Source organism: Rhea pennata, chromosome 22 (assembly GCF_028389875.1).
Source record: "Rhea pennata isolate bPtePen1 chromosome 22, bPtePen1.pri, whole genome shotgun sequence".
Classification (NCBI taxonomy): Eukaryota; Metazoa; Chordata; class Aves; order Rheiformes; family Rheidae; genus Rhea; species Rhea pennata.
In genome coordinates this window covers 8,617,646-8,638,496 of record NC_084684.1, presented here as the reverse complement: position 1 = coordinate 8,638,496, position 20,851 = coordinate 8,617,646, and the positions used below count along the sequence as shown (strand labels likewise).

Below are 20,851 nucleotides of genomic sequence, written 5' to 3'. Positions count from 1 at the left end.
GTGCCTCACCAATGCAGAGCCCTCCAAGAGCTTCCACGCCAGTTACTGCACCTGCCCAGGCCGCCTGGGTGCCCCACCGGCCCCCGGAGCGCCGCCCGCTGCCTCCTGGAGCCACGGCCGCCGCCGTGCCACTCTGGCGGCCCTGGTAGCTCCTGCTCCAGCCCTGGGCACAGCCCTATTTATTTGCACGGAGTCCTGTCTCGGCAGCAGGACACAGTCCTGCTGCCGGTTTGTACAAATAAAATGTTGGCAAAGCTGTGGGACGGTGCTGGTTGCGCCAACGGAAGCGTGGCACTGCTGGGGCACCCAGTGTTCCCGCTCCCAGTGTTGTCCCGGAGGATGGGCTGGGCGATGCAGGTGCCAATGTACCGGTGCCAAGGTATGCACGGCCTCCTTCCTGCCTGCACCCGGGCACGCCGGCACTGCGTTCTGTCCGGGTCTCTCCGGGGCAGCGAAGTGCTGGCAGCCTCCCGGCCACCCGTCCCGGGCTCGGGCTCGGGCTTGGGCTCGGGCTCGGTGGCCAATGTGCTGCAGCCGCAGCCCTGGCCCCCGCTAATCGCGCAGGCGTACCGGCCGCAGCGCGGGCGCCTTGACACAACGCCTGGCAGCGCTCACGCTGGACCTTCAAAGCCCGGGGACGGAACGGCGCCAGTGCCGCGCCGCCCCCCTGCGTCGGGCCGTGGGGGGCTGGTGGGGGCCTTTTGGCCCCTGGGGAAGTGGATCCCTGCAGCAGGCACTTTGCAAGGGGGTGGCCCTTGGGGCGCTTGCCACGCTGGCTGCACACGTGTGCCCGTGCGTGTGCACGACCAAGGACCGTCTGCCAGGGCCTGAGAAAAGGTGACGACACTGGTACTTCAAAGCAGAGCGCGAGGCTGCTGGCTGCGCTGCAGAAGGGAAAGCCGTGGGCAGAGCGAGGTGCGAGCCCGGGCAGCACCGTGAGCCGGGTGCGCCCGCGACACGGCGGAGCCGGTGTGACGGGCGAAGGCGCCCGCCAGCCGGGGCCCCGCGGCGAGCACCGAGGCGCCGCGGAGCTGTGGCCGGGCGGCGGGTGCAGGCTGCGGCGGGGCTCCGTGCGGGGCACCCCGGCCGCGGGAGCCCGCAGCCCGCGGGGCGCAGCCGGGCCGAGCACCCGCCCCCGCGCCGTGCAGCGCCGAGCACCGGCCGCGCAGCGCGCCCCGCCCCCGGCAGGCTTGGCCCCGCCCCCGGCCTGGCCCCGCCCCCGGCCTGGCCCCGCCCCCGGCCCCTCGGGCGCGGCGCCCTGCGGCGCCCCCGCGCGGCAGCCCGCGGCGCTGCAGCCACCCCGCCCCCGCCGCAGTGCGCATGCGCGGCGGAGCGGCGGCGCCGGGCCGGGCCGGGCCGAGCCGAGCCGAGCCGAGCCGAGCCGGGCAGGGCAGGGCCGGGTCCGGCTGAACCGAAACGAACAGAACTCGTGCGGGCTGGGCTGAGCCGCGCCGCCATGTCGGAGCGCGGCGCCGCGGGCCCGGGCCCCGCCGCCATGCAGGTGTGCAGGTGAGGGCGCGGCGCTGAGTCACGCCGGGCCGGGCCGAGCCGAGCCGAGCCGAGCCGAGCCGAGGCGGTGCCGGCCGGGCGCGGGGCCGCGCGGCCGGGCGGGGCCGTAACGGACGGGGCAGGGCAGGACGGGTCCCGCCGGGCTGGGCCTGCGGGCCGGGCCGGTGCCCATGCCGGGCCGGGCCGGGCCGTGCCAGGCCGTAACGGACGGGGCAGGGCAGGACGGGTCCCGCCGGGCTGGGCCTGCGGGCTGGTGCCGGCGCCGGTGCCGAGCCAGACCAAGCCAGGCCGTGCCGGGCGCGCTGAGCTGCCGCGTTTCCCGCAGGATCATGCGCCCGGACGACGCCAACGTGGCCGGGAACGTGCACGGCGGCACCGTGCTGAAGATGATCGAGGAGGCCGGAGCCATCATCAGCACCCGCCACTGCAACTGCCGGGCCGGGGTGAGCGGGGGCGCAGGGGGCCGCGGTCCCGCGGGGCGCGGGGGCCCCGGCCGGGCGGGAGCCTCGCTCCGCGCCGGCGCTGACCGCGGCCCTCGCGCGCTTCCTAGGAGCCCTGCGTGGCCGCCCTGGCGCGGGTGGAGCGCACGGACTTCCTCTCCCCGATGTGCATCGGCGAGGTGGCCACCGTCAGCGCGGAGATCACCTACACCTCCAAGCACTCCGTGGAAGTCCAAGTCAGCGTGCTGTCTGAGAACATTTTAACGGGTAGGTGCCTCCGGCCGTGCCGCCCCGCTGTGCGGGGAGCCAGAAGCTCTACGCGCACAGCGAGAGCCCGGTCAGTGGGCTCCCCGAGGCCCGGTAGGTAACTCTGGGTCGTGCTGCGTTCGGCTTGCCCCGTCTTCTCTTTCCGGGAACGAACGGTTCCCTCAAGATGGAGCGGCTTCACAGGCTGCGAGCGGAGTTTGCCGGCAGGAACCGAGGAGCCGGCTTCCCGTCTGCTGTGGCGGGGCGGTCGGGAGGGCCTGGGCGACCCCCCGGGAGAGCAGGTGGAGACGAAGTTTTGTCTCCCGGCTGGACGCCGTGCGGCTGCTCCGTGCTCGCAGCCAAGTCCCGTGCGCCTGCCCCCGCTCCGCCGCGGCACAGGGATGCCTCGACCGCCTGCCTGGGGAGCGGCACCCCGCTCTTCAGGGTCGGCTGCCAAACGGCCCTGGGACTCCGGAGGGAGGCAGGGAGCCCCGGTGATCTGGAGACCTGCAGGTTAGGGCCTGGCAAGGAGAGCGCTTGGGCTCCGGGAACTTGCATCTCTCCGACAGACCCTTCCAGCATGGCTTAGACAGCAGCTGCTTGGTCTCGTGTACGAGCATGCCTCTGCCAAGGGAAATTCCCTTTCCTTGGACGGAGGCCTCCTGACCTGGCTCGAGGCCGCCGAGCAGCCGCGCAGGGCTCGTGTGCTGGGCCGGCTGCTCAGGGTGGCGAGGGAGGAACCGCGAGTCCCCTGCGATCTCTGCAGGGTCGCTGGGAAGTTTGCAGGACTTACCAAAGCGTCTCCCTGGTATTTCCCTTTCACGACGATTTTTCTCGATCCGTTTCTGTTCTGCGGGCTCTCAAGGGACTTGTCTGCGCTCCGTCGCTCTTTCTGCCGTGCTTGGCACTTGGACTGCTCTCTGCGTCTGCCCGCGCAGTCTATTAATTTTCTTTTTCCTGTGAACGTGGAGTACAGCTATTTGCATGAGTGTCTCTTAAATTCTGCTTTCCTTTTCTGGCTCTCCCTCCCTTGCTCTGCCTTTCCCAAGATGATCCACGCAAAAGGACGTGGACGCGAGTGAGGAGGGCTCTCGGCGGGGGCCGGGTGGCAGCGCTCGTGTCCGCCGGGCCACGCGCCTGGGCTGGGATCGCGCCAGTGGGACGATCCGCGCCTGCCTGGCGCGCCGCGGCCAGCCCTGCCGCCTGGCACTCGCCTCCAGCAGGGCCTCTGCCGTCCTTAACAGCGCTGCGGCTGGCTTCGGCAAAAGGCAGGTGTTTGGGCCAAATGCTTTGTTTGTCTGTCTGTTTGGTTTATTGGGAGCTGATGGCAGCCCATGCCGCAGCAAGCCTGGGTGGTGGCGTGCAGGCGGTCAGGGAGAAAAGCTCTTTCCTCCACGTGCAGCCTGCGGCTTGCGTTGTTCTGGGAGAAGGTCCAGCGCGTCTTCCGCGGCGCGGGGCTCGAAGCCAGCGCGACGCGGCGCGCGGCAGCGCGGTCCCCTCTGCGCCGCTCCCGGTGCAGCCGGGCGGCTCGAGCGCCCGCGAGGCTGCTGCGGCCTGGGGGACGGGCGTAGCTGGGCGGAAAGGGCCCGCAGGAGCCGGTGCGGAGTCCCGGGAAACGCGGGGCCGCTTTTGCAGCGCGGGAGGGGGGCTGTAAGAGAGCCTCAGCGACGCCCTGCCGCAGCGTTCGTTAGTGGCCGGCCGGCCTCCCCAGGGACGGCCTCGGGGCGCGGCGCGCTCTCGCAGAGCGGCTCTGATCAGCGCGCAGCTGAACGCCGGCGTCGGTCGTCGCCGAGCCTCGCAGTACGGAAGCGGCTGGGGCTGGAAGGGAGATAAGGCGTTGCAGTCTGCCGCCTGGTTGCCGCGATAGGCGTGCGCGCCTTCCGGTGCTCGCGGCCCCGCTGGCTCGGCGGCTGCGGCTCCCGCGCTGGGCGCTGCTCTCCCGGGAGCCGCCGCGCTGACGCTAGAGGGCTGTGTTTGCCCGTCAACCGGCACCTGCTGCTCGTTAGCCGCGTTCGCGCCACACTGCTCCGGTCCGTTCTCAGGCATTTCTGCAAATCCTCTCCTTACATCAGAACCGAGTCAGGAGACCGTCTGGCTCCGTGAGATCAACCTTTGGCTCTGCTTTGAGCGGAGCACTCCCTTCCGCGGTGGTACGGTGACGCTGGTGACCCAGTTCCGTCTTCCCACAGGGCAGCTGCATGCAGCTGTTTCAGCACACACAAGGTTTTGCGGGGAATCCTCTTTTGGTTAAAGCCTATTTGCACAGAGGCAGTTGAGTGTTGTCCGGTGCAGCCCTGACTTTTCCTAGGCCTTCCTCTTTTCCTTCAAGGAGGGGCTCACGGAATTACTCCTGGGGTTTTTTGGTATTTTTTGGTGAGGGGCCAGTGCCAGTTCCAGCCTCCTCTCTGCGATGTTCTGCTTTTTGCTAGGGAGTCCCGTGGGTCTCTTCCTGATATAAATGTACCCAGCTGGGCTCCAGCGTCAGTTGTGCGGTACCAGTCACGAAGATATTTCCTTAGCCCTCAAAGCATCTGAAGAGATGAGCGCGATGCGCAAAGAGCTCGTGTTGATGCTCTTTTTTTCCTGCCCATTTTGTCACTTGTAACCTGAGACAGGGAGCAGGCAGGAAATCCTGTCCGGGCAGCCTGCGCGGGCGGAGGTCTCGCCCTGCCCGGGGGCCTGGCGGGGCAGAGCCTCGGCCTCTCCCGGTCGGTGGCTCTCCCCCCCCCCGAGCGGTGCGATCTGCGCCGACGTGGCTCCTCGCTTGCCCGCTGTTCGTTCCTGACGCAAACCGAGGTCCCCGACTGGCCCTGCGAGAAAGGTCTGTCTGCAGGGCACGGCGCGGGCTGCCCGCGTGGTGCCGCGTCGTGCTTTGTGCCTGTATTTGGAGCATCAGCCGCCTTCGCTCTGTCTTTTGGGACGCTTCGCATCGGTTTCTTCCAGGCAGTCAGGAAATGCGGTTTGAAAAAACATTTTCTCTTCCTCCTCTTATGCCTGCAGCAGCAGGCAAGAAGTTCGGCCGTGGAAAAATTACTGCGTAACGTGGCAGATGTGCTAAGTCGTCCTTCTGCAAGAGGCTTTCCTCTCAGTTTACATCACCTGACAGCCTTAGCTATAAAAGAGATGACAGAAACTTACAGCGCTGCACGGGGAAACGAGGTCTGCTCAGCCTTAGCTGTTCCTGACAAACGTATGCATTAGGTTTGACGTAGGCGCTTTCTCTGGAAACCCAAGACAGAAATGGAGGAGTTGAACCAAAACCAGCATCCAGAAATTGTCGAATCGCATCCGCTTTTAAGCACAAGCTTCCACTCTCTCCTCTTTTCAGCGAACAGTTTGACGTGCCCGTTCAAGCTGCGTCTGCCGAGGACGAGCCCTGGCGCCGGTGCCAAGTCTGGTGGGAGCCGGCACGATGTCCTGTTCTTGCAGTGTCCTCCAGGCCCGCGGCTTACTCACAGGGCGGATGGGGAACCTCCTCGGCGTCAGCGCAGCGCCCCGGCACGCGCAGCCCGGCTGGGGCCCTCCGGAGGCACCGCGGCTCCGGAGGCCGGCCGGGCGCGGGGCGGACCCGGGCAGGCCGTGCCGGCTGGCGCCTCTCCCGGCGTCCGCCCTCGTGGATGCCTGCGAGCCGGAGTCCCTCCGCCTGCAAGGACGGGAAGAAGCGAGCGTCTCGTTTTCCCCTCGGCCCCGTAACCGCTGGGTTTCGCTTGCTCGGCTTCCCGGCAGCGCCGCCCGTCCCGGCGGCTTGTTAGCGTGCAGCCGCGGGCCTCGCGACCGGAGCCGGTGCCCTCCCAGCTGCCTTCCCAGGGCAAGGCCACGACCGCCTTGCCGCGAGCCTCCAGCCTCGGCGCGGCCGAGCCGGCGGCCGGAGACGTCGTCGTGCGCGTGGCAGCACCGCCTCCGCCGCCCGCTCACCTGCAGCGCTGGCGACGGGCTGGCCGGAGGGAGACGCAGACACCCGAAGCGACGGGCCGGCTGCGCGGGTGAGAGCGCCGGCTTGACTAACGCTCATGTCAAAATAGCAAATGCGCCTGGAAGCGAGAACGGGGGAGCAGCGCTGGAAAAGAGAAGCGTAGCTCTTAAGTCGCAAAGGAGGCTCCTTGGGAACTGCAGCCCTGTTGCCAATTTTTATTACAGAATGTAAAAATCCCCAATTTCCTTGTTCTGCATAATTTGGTGCACGTTGCTCTCTCCGGCCCGGAAAAGGTCTGTTCGTGTGGTTGCTGTGGTAACTAGCTCTGCCTGTCAGGATGTTTTACGGGTGTGACAGTAAGTCCTATTCCCAGGAGCGCGTTGTCAGATCCACTCGGAGTCAAAGCACGGCGGCGATCCGGTCCCGATGCGCTGGCGGCGGCTGAAGGGGCAGGGCGGCGCCCGTGCCCTTCTGCGGGGCGTCGTGCAGGAGCTGCCCCCCGCCCCGGTTTCGGTCCCTTTCCCGCGCCTCTCCGAGGAGGCGACTTTGTGCCGGTGGTCGCAGGAGGCTCCCGAGCGTGCGAGCGGCGCCCGGCCGCGAGAGCGCAGAGGGGCCGGCGGGCAGCGGAGCGCGGCGCGTGCCGAGGCAGGGCGCTCCGCCGTCCGCCCCTTGCCCGGTGGCCGCGTTCCCGGCACGGCGGCCAGGCGTCCGGCGCTGGCCGGCGGCGACCTCGCGCAGCAGCGGTGCTCTGGGAGTGGGAGCCTGCGGAGCTGCTCGCAAGCGCCTTGCCGCGAGCGCGCCCCGCGCTAGCCGTGGGCATCTAGGGCACTCGCCGCGGCAGGCGGCTCGAGCTCACGAGCTCCGTGCGAAGGCGAGTCGCTCCTCGGCGCAGCTCAGCCGGCCCTGGGCCCGTCGCCCGGCCTCGGGAGCGACCCGGCTGATTCCTCGGGCCGCGGTTCGCCCGGGCTGCCCGCAGGAGGAGGCGGACGAGTCACGGGTTTGTGCGGGAAGCGCGCAGCAGTCGGGTCGGGGGCTGTGCTGGGGGCGGTTGGCTGCTCTGCTGGCGGCCCCGGGCGGAGCGGCGCTGCCCGGGGCTCCTCCGCTCGGGTGGCGCGCCCGCGGCGCTGCCGGCGCCGGCTTCACTCGCTGCTTCCTCCCTTCCAGGGGCCAAGAAGGTGGCGAACAAGGCGACGCTGTGGTACGTGCCCCTGTCCCTGAAGAACGTGAACAAAGTTGTGGAAGTTCCTCCCATGCAGGTGAGCGCGCGCGCTGTCGTGTCCCGGGGCAGAGCCTGCCGGCGAGCCCGCCTCTCCCTGCGGCTCGCGGGCTCGCGCAGAGGCCCGGTTCGGACCGCCCTGTTCGAACAGCGGCAGACTGAGCAGGAGAAGCAGTCCGCGCTTCTCGCGCAGCTGATGAGCAGAAATAGGGGAGAGCTAGCTGCCCCGGGGGGAAGCAGTGCGAAAACGAGCGGGACGCCGCGTGCCTTCTCCGAGCAGCCTGCTCCGGAGGAGGGGACCTTTCTCTGACCCCGCGTGCCGGCAGCTACCTGCAGCAAGGTCAGTCCGTGGCGCGGAGCGCAGGAGAGCGCTGCGCCGCTGGCGCCCGTTCCCGCAGCCGCTGCTGTGCCGCGTGCCTCGGCAGTGCCGCGGGCAGCGCGCCCGTGCGCGAAGGGATCGGTCCTCTGGCTTAAAAAGCGAGCAGAGTCTTAGCTCTGCGACTAAGCTGCCGGGTCTGAAATGCCTGGCTGCTGCGGGCCGGAGGCCCCCGTGCAGCCCCCGCGGCCCTTCGGCCCCCCCGGCCGAGCGCTGGCCTGCGTGCGCGGTGCCTCGGCTTGGGGGTCGGGCCGCTGCCGGGGTGCTGCCTGGGGGGAAGGAGGGAACGGCTGGGTGTCTGGGTTAGGGCCGCTGCTTTCCCTCCCCTCGGGGTGGTGCCTGCCTCGGCAGCTGCACGGCCTCGCTTTCCCGTGATCTCGGCAGCAGCGGGCTCCTGGCCTCAGCCGCGAGGAGCCGGGGAACGCCAGCTCTTCGGAGACCGGGTGGCCACGAGCGCTGCAGCTCGCTGAGCGCTTCAGAAACTTTTGTTCTTTGCTCATAGCTGTTACTCGTTTGATATTTTAGGAAACACCTGTTGTTTTCCACTTGGTCTGTTTTTCCCAGAAATCTTGAATCCCTGGGGCTTGCTGCTTGCCAGACTGCTGGGAAAGGGGTAGTCCTGTGTCATGCATGTCATACTCTGCTGTCACAGCAATATGCTGGTGAAAACGACTTCATCTGCCAGAATTCGTTTTCATTTTAACTGGAGCACGTGGAAAAAAAATGTATTGGAGCAAGGAGCTTTGATCCCAAGCTTTTTTCTTGTCAGGCTATGTTTCTCACCCCTGATAGGTCTCTTCCTTTCTGCCTAAAATCAGAACAAGTGACCTTGTTCTGTTTCATTTCCCCTGAAGTTCTTGGAGCGAAACCATCATTTCCCCAGTCATCTTTCCCTTAACCTTTCTGGAAGGTCTTAAGTAACACTTCCATGATCTCTCTGCAGTTTTTCAAGCTCAGTTTAGGGATCTTTCAAATGACTGATCTTGGCCTCTTTTCCCGAAGGTGTGTGTTTGTATGAGCTGTTAGGTGGGCCAAAGAAAATCTGCCAAGTTATCCCACTCTGGCTGGAGCTGGATGTTTTGTCATGAAGCAGTTACCTTCAGCCGGAAAGCTGGCAAGATTCCAAACAAAATTTGGAACCCGGTTTTGAGCAAGAGGTAGGCACATCTTGTGGACGATGAGTAAGGTCTGGCTATTAGAACAGAACATCCACTCTTCGTTTGGTTTTCTGCACGCATGCCTTTTGCCTTGAGGAGCTGGCAGATGTCTTGCTTTATAATTGAGTTGATATCCTGTGCTCAAGCCTCTACTAGCAGCCAGAGAGAGGTCTGGTGCAGACCTAACCAAGGTTTATTCTGCCAGCAAAACAGCTGGAGCATTAGGTTACTTTCCATGTGTGTCCCTCGAGCATGAAGGAATGTGCTCAGCAAATTAAAATGCCACAAGATAAGCCGTCTACCTAGACGTTCTCCTCCCTGGCTGAGAGGTCACTTACCACAGCTGCACCCTTTTCCTGAAGACATTTTGCTTGGTTTCTAGCCGTTTGCACGGAGTAGAAGCGCTGAGCGGTGTAGAGGACTTTGTCTGAAGAGGTGGTTGCTTCTGAGAGCGGTATGGAGAGGTTGGCAGGAGGGCAGACTCCAGGTGTGCAGTTCCAAAGCGGCTCCATTGCCGTGCCTAAAGGCAAAGATTGCTGCTGTCTCCTAAAACAGACAGCGCCGCACGTGTGTCTGACTCGGTGCTCCTGGCGCAGGGTGGCCAGCAGTGGCCGTATAACAATCCCGTGGTTTTTCCCGGCGGAAAGTGAGCGTTCATCATGTTGGCAAGTGGAGATGAGGATCCCTGGCAGGGAGGACGTGAAATGGGACCTTCGGCCTGATGGACGGTGCCGTCGGGAAGCTGACCTGCGGGAAGGAGCAGTGTGGGAAGCAGCGGCACCGGTGGAAGCCATGGCCCGTGCCAGTGGCGTCCCAGAGCGTCTCTGTCATAAACCTTTGGAGCGGCAGCCAGCAAATGGTGGCTGAAGTTGCAGCTCGGGGACCTCCCCCTTTTATTGTAGAGGGCCTGGAGGGATTAACTTGGAGTGGGAACGATTTATTTAGTTGTCGCTTTTCACTTGTCTTGCCCTCTGGCTGCACGTCCTCTGCTTTGCTGATGTCCTGTCCTTTCAGTAGATGCCTTCGTTCTGCAAGCTCTTCAGGACAGGGCTTGCTGAACGTTGTCTGGTACGTGCCTGAGCTTTGGAAGTTACCCTCCTGGAGGCACGGGCGCTGCCTGCTTGCTTTGGCGTCTTTTCCGTGCGGCGCGGCGGGACGTAGTTCCCAGGAGTGTTCTTCCTGTTTGAAATGGATGGCTGTTTGGTCTGCGTTTAAATCCTGGCGGCGACTGTACTTGACAGGTCTGTAACATGGCTACGTTCTCCTTCGACTTCGACACGAAAGCGTGGCAACAGCAAGACGTCGCAGATGTCGTCTTCCCGAGCGGGAGAGCTTCCTGACGGCCGCGGAGCTGCAGGCGGCTCGCCGGGACGCGTGCCGGGGCGGAGTGCCGCTCGGCGCCGCGTGCCCGACCCCGGTGCCGCTCGCTCGGCGCCGCGTGCCCCAAGGCCGCCGCCGCTCTTCGGCAGCACCGCGAGGTCTCCCTCGGTGCTGCGCGAGAGCAGCAAGGGCAGGCCCGGGTCTTCTAGTGAACCGCGCTCTTTCCTTCCAGTACGCGCGCAAGGAGCAGGAAGACGAAGGAAGGAAACGTTACGAAGAGCAAAAGCTGGATCGACTGGAAACCAAACAAAGGAACGGGGACGTGATCTTCCCTGTGATCAACCCAGGTAAGGCATTCAGCACGAGCAGCGCGTATCCTGAAGAACCGTCTCCGTGGTTTGCGGCAGTCGGAGGAGGCGGGAGGGCTTTGGGGAGGTGGTCAGAGGGTCACAGCAGGGACTGCTCAGTCACTTCTCTGGGTTCGTGCTCTTCCTCCTCACTCTTGGGGAGGTCTCCGTGGCTCCTGCGAGATCCATCTTGGCCAAAGGAGGCTTCTCTCGAAGCTCCTTGCTGCCGTGGTGGCCAGGAAGGACACTTTCTTCAGGCTCATCCCTTCAATGTCAAGATCACCAACGTGCTCCAGGTTGCCCCTGGGCAAGCAGCGACTCCAGGCTCCCAGATCTGAACGGTCGAGGCAGATGGAGGGAGGATTTATTGCACAAACTAGATCAGCTCCCGCTGGTCTCAAGGAGCTTCCTTCTCTCCTGGTTGCTTGTTTTTGGAGAGCCGTTGTGTTGCAGATCGGCAGCTCGGAGCACGGACCGGCTGCGCTGCTGCGCGCTGGTATTTATAGAGCTCGTGTGGCAGAGCACATGCAGTCCAAGGGTGTGCATCTGCGCGTTAAAGGAGGCAGCTCGGGCTGCTCGCAAGTGTCTGCAGCTAAGAGTTTGTACTCGGAAATGATGTGTTGGGATTTGCAGTATCATTTTGGAGATCTCCCGCGAACGAAGACACCGTTCTTGGAGGGCGAGTTAGAAGAGGTGACCCGCAGGCTATTTTGAACAGAGATGCTTTCTCCAGAGCTCGTTAATTTTAACTACCTTTAAAATGTGAGAACGGTACATGGATTCAGGCTTTTTGTGCAGCAGTTGCCTGGCAACAAATCGCAAGGGGTGAACGAGTTCCTGAGCTGCTCCGATCTCGTTCCAGAGGCTTGTTGGCAGGTCGTTTTTTTTCTGAAACACAGTTCTCTTGCCGCTTCGCACATCTCTGCCAAGGCGAGATGAAGTGGCTTGCTGGGCTCTGAGCAGTGGGACCAAGTTGTGTTCAGCGGTCAGGGGAGTGTAAGCGTGAGTGTGGTTCTGCAGCTGCCTGCCTGCGCAACTCCTCTCTGGAAACAGTTTTTTAACAGGAAATTCATCAGCCGACGTTCGAACTGGGGGGTGGGTGACGGGGCGGAGGTGTTTGTCCACTGCCGCGCGGTGATCGTTGCTCGAAGCCGCTGCAGTTGGCGGGGATCTCGGAAGTGCTGCTTGCGCACCGCGGACTTGCGTGCCGTTAGTGCCCACGGGTCTGCGAGCCCATTCAAACGCAGAACGCGTCCGTCCGCGGACCTAACTCCAGCAGGCCCGGGGGTGGCAGTGGGTCGCCTCTGCGGTGGGAAATGACGAAAGTTGCTCAAACACCTTTCTTCTTTACTCTCCCTGCTCACAGACAGACAGACTAAAGGTAAGCTGCGGGCAGTTTCGTGGGTGCCGGGTCATGCGTGTGTGTCTGCAGAGGCGCGGGCCAGCGTGCTCCCATGCTCCCTGCATCGCTGTGACTCCCACTGGCTTCTCAGAGAGCTTATAACGTTAAGCAGTCGGGTACTGGGTTTTGTGTTTCCTGTAGTAAGTGCCTCTATACTTTATACCTCTCATTAAGCAAAGATTCAAAGGCTGGGAATGGGCCTCTGAGACCAATTTTTTTCGCTGCTGGCAATCTGAGGGCGCAATTTATGTCACTTAGATTTAGTGGCACTTGCATGTCAAATGACGCCAGTATGTGCCATTACTTGGGCATGTGGGAATAGAGATGTTGTTAAAGCTGAGCTGAAAGCATCCTCCTTTTGATGCACTGTTAGACAGCAGACAGGTAAAGAAACCAGAGTCAGGAAAATCTAACCTGCAGAGCCTCAGTGTAGCATGCAGCTGATAGCCTGAGGAAGAAAACCATAAAACTACAAATTCTCTTCAATTATTTTCAGTTTGTTTCAAGGCTCCTGTTAACTTTGTTAAAAAAAAAAAAAAAAAAAACACTAAAAAACCCACCAAGCTGAATTTGAATAAAGTTGGTAGGTTACTGCTAGAGAGACTTGGCAGTCTATCATGTATTAAACAGCCTTTTCTTTCAGGATTGATTTCAGTTGTTTGATTAAACTGATTTGGAAGTATTTCAGTCTTGAAAATGTAACGCAACGTTTTCATCCTTTAAGATGAGCCGGACGGCTGTCCTGGGGCTCCTGGCAGCGTTCTTGCAAGACGTCAGGTTGCAGTCGGGCAGGATCGTGCTCTGGCTCCTGCCTGCAGGGTTTGACGTCTCTGCTTTTTGCCTGTCTGTTTTGAACAGAGCCGCATACCGTGGGCTACAGCCAGTCTAGCCTGATCCACCTGGTGGGACCGTCGGACTGCACTTTGCTTGGGTTCGTGCACGGCGGTGAGTAAAACCAGACGTCGCAGTCGTGTTTGTCAAACGCAGCCGAGCCCGCCGCGCTTGCGCGTGCAAGCGTTCCCCGAGGCCGGCGCGAGGGCAGGAGGGGCCTGGAGGCACCGAAATGGGGAGGATGAGGATGACACAGAGGCTGGTGAAGGCCACGTGCAGGGTGGAAGCGCCTCCTCGGCGGAAGGACCGCACGCGAGTCGGCCTGGGCCGGTCAGCTCTCGCCGGCGCCGGGAGCTGGAGCCGCGCTGCCAGGGAGAAGGTTTCCTGCGAGATGGAGCGAGCGGCTGCGGTCAGACTCGGGCGGCCTTCTCGCCTCCGCAGAGCGGCGGGTCCGAGGCAGGCGAACGCGCCTGACGGGCTGAGGGTAGTTACGGTGTTCTGCCGTGCCGTTAGCATTCGCTTCTTAGCAAGATCAGGAACGAAGCAGGGGCAGTCCTAGCATGTTCTCTGCTTTACTCTTGTTGACTCGCTGGTGGGAAAGCGGGCAGCGAAACACTCGGCTGGCGATGCTCCGGTTGCGAGCTTGCCGCGGTAACTCCCGTCCGCGGGCTCGCGAGCCCGTGGCGCGGGCTGACGTGCCGCTCCGAGTGCCGCTGCCTCGGAGGTCTTTGGGATCTCGGGGCCGCCTTCTCCGGACCGTGGGAGCTGCTGTGCCCCTCCTGGTGAGGTGGCGGCGGTGGAGCCGCTGTGCCCCGGCCTGCCCATGGCTGGCGGCCTGGGTCGGCCAGGCAGGCGTGCGGGTTTGCTGGCAGAGCGCCCGGCTCGCTCGGGCGCAGCCGCTGGACGGACGGACGGACGGACGGACTGGAGGGATGCTGATGGCCGCTCCTCCAGAAGTTGTGCGTCGGGTTAGCCCCCGCCGCGGTGCGGCTCGCGGAAGTCGCGTGTGGTTTCGGGAAAACCCGGCCGGACGCCGGGGTGAGCGCGCCGCTGCTGGCTGTGGTGACGCGGGGACTGCGACTCGGAGCTGCTCCTCCGCCGGTCGGTTTGGAGCTGGCGGGGGGCAAGAGCAGGACTCCCGTTGCGGGCGCCCGGGGCAAGGGGGTGCAGTGGCACTTCACCGAGCTAGCGACAAAACGAGCCTCTCTGTGCCGTGCTCGGAACGTGATCTTCTTTCTTCTTCTTCTTTTCCCCAGAGCAGAAGTGCAGTTTATATCCGAGCGATATTTGAAATGCATTAGTACGGGATTGGTTTTCCGATCAGCCTGCTGGGAGTGACACGTGTATTGGTGTTTTCTCCACAGCACTTCTCTGGATGGATCGTTACATCCAGGGACCCCTGAACTCAGATCCTGCCTATGGAAGCGCTTAGATTCCTTTCCGCTTACTACAAAATTCAGCAGTGCTTCAGTTCAGATAAAAGCTCAATCCTGACACGTGCGTGCTTCCCTGCTGGTATCTGGAGCTCACGTTTAGCAACAAAATTATAATGCACCATTTACTTCGGTTTTAGTGTTTTGTACATACAATTCACGAGCACTTCCTAATGACACTGTGCAAGGTAATCTGCTAGCGGAGAATAAGCAACAAGCTCCTGGGAGTGTTGAAAATGCATAAATTGGGTAACAAGCCGAAGATAATTGAGTAGTGCAATTTTCTCATTTACCTACAAAGAAATGTCTGCACGTATCTGAAGCAAAATGAGTCAGGCTCTCGACAGAGCGGTGATGGGTTACCGTGCTTGAAAAAGCATTTCATATGCGTGCTCCTCTTTTAGTATGTTTTCACAGAATCGGTACAGTCCTGTAACTTGTGGTAGGCGCTGTTCTGCGCACGGGACTGCTACCTGCCTTTCCAGAAGCGCCACGTGGCGCAGCTTGCGCGTGCCGGCAGCCGCTCCGGCGTCAGGCTCGGGGTCTGATGGTTGTAGCACCCAGGGGATTGACTGAAACTTTCCTTTCAATTAAGGGAAAAAAAAAAAAGGGAAAGGTCTTTGCCTGGGTACAGCAGGTAATTGCACGCTGTGCTGGCTCTCGGCTGCGCAGGCCTTTGCAGACAGAGCGCTTCGGCCGCTCGTCGCCCGCAGAAGCGCCGCAGCCCCGTCCCGTCGGGGCTGCGGACGCGAGGCGCCGGCGTCGTGCCTGGCGGCTGGCGCTGAGCTCCCGCGTTGCAGCCGGGCCGCGTGTGAATTGCTGCTGGACTGAATCTCTTTGCGTCTCTCCAGGTAGAAGAGGGTTTGATAAACTGACAGGGAGGCAGGTCGGAGCTGCCTAGCCTTTTGCAGCTGAGGAGAATACCCTTAACCACTGATCGTATTAGAGAAAATCAAATCTGGCTGCACGCTGCATTTACGTAAGGGAGAACACAGCACGATTTGGAAGAACTGGAAACGAAAGCAGCGTTCCTGTTTTCGAGCTTGCAGAGTCAAGTCCAACCTGCTGATAAGGAAAGCAAACTTCATAGCGCCAGTTTATTCCGAGTGCTCGTGTAATCGTACCCAATTCATCAGTCCGCTGAGAAGATAAAGACCGAGCGGCCGCGCCGGCAGCACGGCTTGGGCGTAAATAACCGCTCCGCGCGAGAGGACGCCGCCGATGGAGCGGCGCGCGGCGCGCAGCCCAGCTCCTGGCTGGCGGAAGAAAGCCCCCGCGGCCTCCGGCACCTGCAGTTTCAATAGGCAGGCCGGGCACAGGGACCCGCTTTTGTTTTCCCCTTCTGAAGAAGAATAGAGCTGAGATATCACCGAAAATCAAGGCGTAATTAGCAGCTGTGAGGGCTAATTAGCATAAAGCAACAGATGCTGTAAAACAAAAAGCAGCACTGGCGCTATGTTCTCTTTAAAACCCGGTGTAAGTCACAGGATCCTGGAAAAATCCCACCGAAGGTGTGGAACAGTGTGAAAATACAGTGTTTGTCCTGCCTTCTTTGAATTCATGCAGTGACTGTTATCTGTACCTAAGAGTGTTTGCTTAAAAGCATTTTAAAGTATTGCTGGTTTATTTAATTTCTGCTTTTGGCTTTTTTCCAAGTGACTTAGGCTGCTGCTCCGTTCGCTCAGATGTGTCTGAAACGGGAGAGAGGGACTCGGCGAGCGAGGACGCCTGCCTTTGCCCACGGCAGGCACGGGCCGGAGGGCGCTGCCGTGCCCGGCTCTGCTCCACAGCCCGCAGGCTCTCAGGCCTTCCCGCGTGCGGTGTTTGTTAGCGATTTTTTGGAGCTGTCCTGATTGAAATACAGAAATGAACTGGAAGAAGAGAGTCGGAGCTGCCGTTTGCATTGCAGACCTCTGACAGCAGCATGAAGTGAGCACTATATGGAAGCGCTTTCCACTCGTCGCCGCAAGCTGTAGGGCTCTTCCCGCTGGTGCCTACGGTCCTGTTTGAAACGTTGCAGTGGATGGGGCACGTGGCCTGAAAGCGCCGAAGGGATGAGCTGGCCTGGCAGGTCACTTGCGAGCTCGCAGGTTCGGGAGAAACGGAGCCGGCGGGGAGCCCTGGGGTCCTCGGCAGCGCGGTCCTCCTGTGCCGCGCCCGCAGAGCACGGGCACGGCTCGCGTCCGGGATGGCCTCCTCCTCGGAGAAGCACGCGCCTTGCAAGGGACTCGCGTCCTCGGAGTGGGAGCGTTGCCCTCCGCTTGTGCCCCCGGGCATCCTGGCGCGCGCTGCTGTGGGTATTAAACAGTCACGAGGACATCTAAGGTGGCCTGTGTTACGTGGGAATGAATAACTCCAGCTCTTGCGCATCATAGCTTTTGAGTGCCTACATTGTGTGACTTGGTTTCTCCTTAAAAATGACAGCCCGTCTCCTCTCCAGATTTTTTCAGGCTGCACTTTTTTAACTCGTGGTCTTGTAGAAGGGTCTCTTAAATACGTTTTCAAGCATAGGTGGATGGCTGTATTCCCACGAAGCGGCTAAAAGCATCGTGTGCAGCTCTCGTACGTCCTCGGAGCACAGTCAGATGCTGATCTGAGACAGAGGCTGCTTTAATGTTTTACCCGGTCATGTGCTTCAGAAAAATATAAACAGATCACTTAAAGCAGGGATCGTACAGACAGGTCTTGCATTACAACGCTGAGGGTTTTTAAAAGACACTTAGGAGAACCAGAAGTGGCATGACTCCTAGAGATTATTCCCCGATCGGAGTGGCTGTCATCCTAGTATTGCTCCGACGGACCCGTTATCCCAGTGACGGCAGCTCCGTCGGACGGTTTTCCCGTGGCTGAGATCTGCTCTTGCAGCGCATCTGTCTTTGCTCAGCCAGTCTCGCGTCGTGCAGAGGCCGTGCTGAGGACCCTGCGAACGATGGGCACGTGCTTCGGCCCGCTGCTCGCCTCGGTGGCCTCGAGCGGGTGCGACACCTTCATCTTCCGTACGTGAGAGTCCGCCTGTTTAGCACCTGCGTGCGTTTACAACGGCAAAAAGAGTAGCTCCGGGCTAGTAGGGCTTAGGCAAAGTAGCATCGCTTACGTGGGCTGGAGCCAGGCTGCTCCTGGCCCTGCAAAAGGCAGCTGCGACTCCCGGGGGCGTTGAGCAGCCCGCGGCAGGGCCGGGGGCCGCGGCGGCAGCACCTCCTCTCCTCGCTCTGCGGTCGGCTCGGCGGCACCGCCGCCGCAGCGCTCACCCGTGCCTTCCCCTTACAGGTGTCACCATGAAGCTCATGGACGAGGTCGCGGGGATTGTCGCCGCCCGCCACTGCAAGACCAACATCGTCACGGCCTCCGTGGACGCCATCAACTTCCACGAGAAGATCAAGAAAGGTAAAGGGCAGTCCCGGGCCCCGAGGGCGAACGGCCCCGGGCGCGCTGGCGGCTGCCTCCCTTTTGCTGTCGATGCCGTGTTTCCGCTCCCTCGGAGCGGCAGAGAAGTTTCATCCGGATTTCATCCACGGTAAAAAGCACCTCGTGGTGCGGGAGCGGTGCCAGTCATCGCCCTGAAGAACGGAGGCGTTTGCTTGCTCTGACTTAGGGGTGCGCGGAGCACTGCAGCGCTGCCGCGCTGCGGCCCGCCGAGGCTCGGTCCGAGAGCGCGGCACGTCAGCGGCGAGTCTGCTGCGCGGCGCGATCGGTGAGCGAGAGACTCTGCCTTTGCATCCAGCGACGGCTGCTGCTGTGGGCCTGGGGGTTTTTTGGGGTGTTGTTTCAAAATACACACCGTGCCCCGTGTTGCCTGTCCCGGTTAGGCAGAACCGTGCTTGCTGTGAACTTGATGCTTCTGCCCAGGACAGCATGCTCCGAGGGCGCGAGCTGAAACGAATCTGAGGTCTTGCAAAGGCTGCTGCGCGCGTGACGCGTTTGCAGGAGTGAGTTGTCGCGGCACACGGTGGCGTTTTCTCCACCGAGCGATCACAGCGCGCGAGTGCTGGGCAAAGCCGGCTCCTTGGCGTAATCACGCGCGACCACCCAACCGCCGTGTTCGAGGCTCGGCGCTCGGTGTTTCGGGCCGGGGAATTAGCCTGACGTGAGGGTCCGCCTTCTGCGGGCGCAGCAGAGCAGCACCCCAAGGTGCTGTCGTGAGAGCTCAAGGCACGTGAGATCTTAATCCGACGTGCGTTGTGCTGGGAAACGGTCCAGGAGGAAGACGGTTCCGCTCGTTTTTTCTAACGAGCGCAGACGGTCTCGCACCTGGTCGTGGACGTGCCGGGTAGAAACTGGCACGCGCCTCTTTAGGGAGGGCCATCAGCTGATCCCTTCTGCCGGGCTTTGCCATCGCAGCGTGCAGAACTAGATCTCAATGTCCCCCTCCCCCCCAAAAGAGTTAAAAATACCGCCCCTGTGAGCAAGAAGCACGGTAGGGTTTGTGGCAGGCTCTTTGTTCGCGAGGACGGCCGCGGTTTGCTCCTCAAAGGCTCATCTGATGCGCTGGCCCTTTGGCTGCGGAGTGCTTTTATGTTCCGGATAACGGATGGCTGCTGGATCCTGCTGCTGCTGATTAACCGGCCCATCTGTGTTTCGCAGGTAGCGTTATTACTGTTTCTGGACGCATGACCTTCACAAGCAATAAATCCATGGAAATTGAGGTCTTTGTGGATGCCGACCCTTTTGTGGACGAGCCTCAGGAAAGATACCGGGCTGTCAGTGCTTTCTTCACTTACGTGTCCCTCAGCAAGGAGGGGAAACCTCTGCCGGTCCCACAGCTGCTGGTAAGAGCCCGCTCCTGGGGGCCGCGTGCCGGGGCGGAGGAGCACGCCGCTTTGCGCGGGGGCTCTGCGGGGCGAGCCGGGGGCCCTCGAGCTCCCCTGGAGCAGCCGGGGGCCGCAGCCGCTTCGCCGGGGCCGCGCTCGCGACGTCCGCACGGGGCTCTGGGTCCCGCCCAGCGCCGCCCTGGCCGCGGCCGGCGGCTTTGAGGCTCGCCGCGGGGACGCCTCTGCCCCGGCTCCGTGGCGCAGGTGCTCGGCGGGAGCCTCCGGGCTGCTCGTCCCTGCCAGGGATGCCATGAGGAGGCCTTCGCTCAACGCTGCCTGCACGTGCAGCCCCGCTGCCTAAACTGCGCTTGAACGCAGCCCTTGCTTCCAGTTTTAACCCAGGTGTTCCGGCCTTCGCTGCAAGAACAGGAGGTTTCAAGCTTCTTGTCTATTAAACACCGAACATTTTACATACTCGGGCTTCTTAGGCGATGCCCTTGGGGCTCTGCTGTCCGAGAAAACCACTTCCTTTGAATTATTCAGCACAAAAATATGAGCGTGAGAAAGCGTTTCCAAAGCAGGCTGTATTTTTTTTTCTTTTTAAAAATCTGCTCTGGTTGACAACTGCCGCTATGAAGGCTGTTCTTCCCGAGTGAGGAAAACCTGCTCTTGGGCTTTGCAGACTTCCCTCCCTTTTCACGTGGGGAACGCCGGCGCCCGGGCCCTGCTGAGGGAGGGAGCGCCGAGTGCTGCGCGCGGACGCCGGCACGGCCCTTCCCCAGTCCCCTGAGCTCCCGCTTCAGCCTCCGTCTATTTTTAGCTCCCCTGATCCCGGCAGATCTTTGCAGCCGTAAGATGCAGCGCTGCTGGCTTAGACTTGTTTCTTGATTAATATTTTATACCACGTAGATCTCCTGCTCTTTAGCATTTCAAAGTATTTTGCTGGCTAATTATAAATCAGCTACCAAAATAGCGTTTATGTATTTCACAGACTGCAGCTTTTCACTTGAATCCCCTGTGGCGGGGGCGCGCCGGCCTCCCGCGCGCGTCCCCGCCGCACTGCTCGGAAGCGGCTTGGCTCCGCAGCGCCCGCCGCTCCTGGGGGGAGAGGCCGGCCGCGCGGGACCCCGGGCTGCCTCCTTTTAAAGTGCTGCCCAGTGCACGGATGCGGACGTTACCGGAATGAAACGTCATGGCTTTCGTTTCTTTCCCTCAACCCCAGGCAGAGACCGAGGACGAGAAGAGGCGTTTCGAGGAGGGCAAAGGGAGATACCTTCAGTCGAAAGCCAAGCGGCAGGCGCAGGCGCAGCCGGCGGCCCGGCAGTGATCCCCGGCGCGGGCGCCGCTGGCCGCCGCCGCCTCTTCCTCGGACCCTTCGCTCGGCCGAACTCCCGCGTTCCCCTCGGCGCCGTGCCAAGCGCGCGGGGCCCCGGCCGCTCGCCCCGTGCTGCCGCGCCGCAGCAGCCGCCTTTCGAATGAAGCTCGCCGCCCCGACGCGAGCGGATGCGGGAAGCCGCCGGCTCGCGGGCGCCGGGCCGGGCGCAGCGGCGCCCGCGCCCCCAGCTTCTGCGTCCTGTCCTCGCCGCTCGGCTCCGCAGCTGCGCGCGGCCTGGCGCCCTAGCCGGCGCGCTCCGGCGGGCCCGCGGTGCCGGCGGGCGCCCGGGCGTGTTCTCGTGTTGTTCGTCTCTCCCCCCCGTAGCCGGGTCCCGCGGCCGGGCGCGGAGCGCCGCGGGCAGCCGGGGCGCGCGGGGCCTCCCGCCTCTCGCGCGCCGCGGCCGCCTCCGGCCGCGTCCCCGGCCGCGCGCGCTCCGCGTCTCCCCCGCTCCCTCCGAGTCTCCAGCTAGCGTCTCTGTGCACCTCTAAGTTATTTAAGGAGTTCTGTGACATGAATAAAGTCTCTCCGTCCTGGACTG

The 20,851-nt window shown here is 62.2% G+C and overlaps 1 protein-coding gene across 2 annotated transcripts; it reads left to right on the top strand.

Annotated features, from left to right (window-relative positions):
* The first annotated feature begins 1,334 nt into the window (after positions 1–1,334).
* Positions 1,335–20,691, top strand: ACOT7 (acyl-CoA thioesterase 7). Of its 2 annotated transcripts, XM_062593091.1 has the most exons (9): positions 1,335–1,509; positions 1,835–1,952; positions 2,060–2,216; positions 7,273–7,364; positions 10,410–10,524; positions 12,785–12,871; positions 17,458–17,574; positions 18,772–18,956; positions 20,161–20,691. In XM_062593091.1, exons 1-9 carry the CDS (start codon positions 1,457–1,459, stop codon positions 20,263–20,265), a joined length of 1,029 nt encoding a protein of 342 aa, XP_062449075.1. In that variant the 5' UTR covers positions 1,335–1,456; the 3' UTR covers positions 20,266–20,691. The 2 variants fall into 2 exon arrangements, with proteins under 2 accessions (XP_062449075.1, XP_062449076.1); XM_062593092.1 differs by lacking the exon at positions 12,785–12,871.
* Positions 20,692–20,851: the final 160 nt, after the last annotated feature.

What these genes read in the sequence shown, in the direction of transcription:
- ACOT7 (XM_062593091.1), top strand. Translation starts at nt 1,457, where the DNA reads ATGTCGGAGCGCGGCGCCGCGGGCCCGGGCCCCGCCGCCATGCAGGTG. An exon ending in GCCGCCATGCAGGTGTGCAG is followed by an intron (nt 1,510 to 1,834) that starts GTGAGGGCGCGG and finishes CGTTTCCCGCAG; the next exon opens with GATCATGCGCCCGGACGACG. An exon ending in ACTGCAACTGCCGGGCCGGG is followed by an intron (nt 1,953 to 2,059) that starts GTGAGCGGGGGC and finishes CGCGCTTCCTAG; the next exon opens with GAGCCCTGCGTGGCCGCCCT.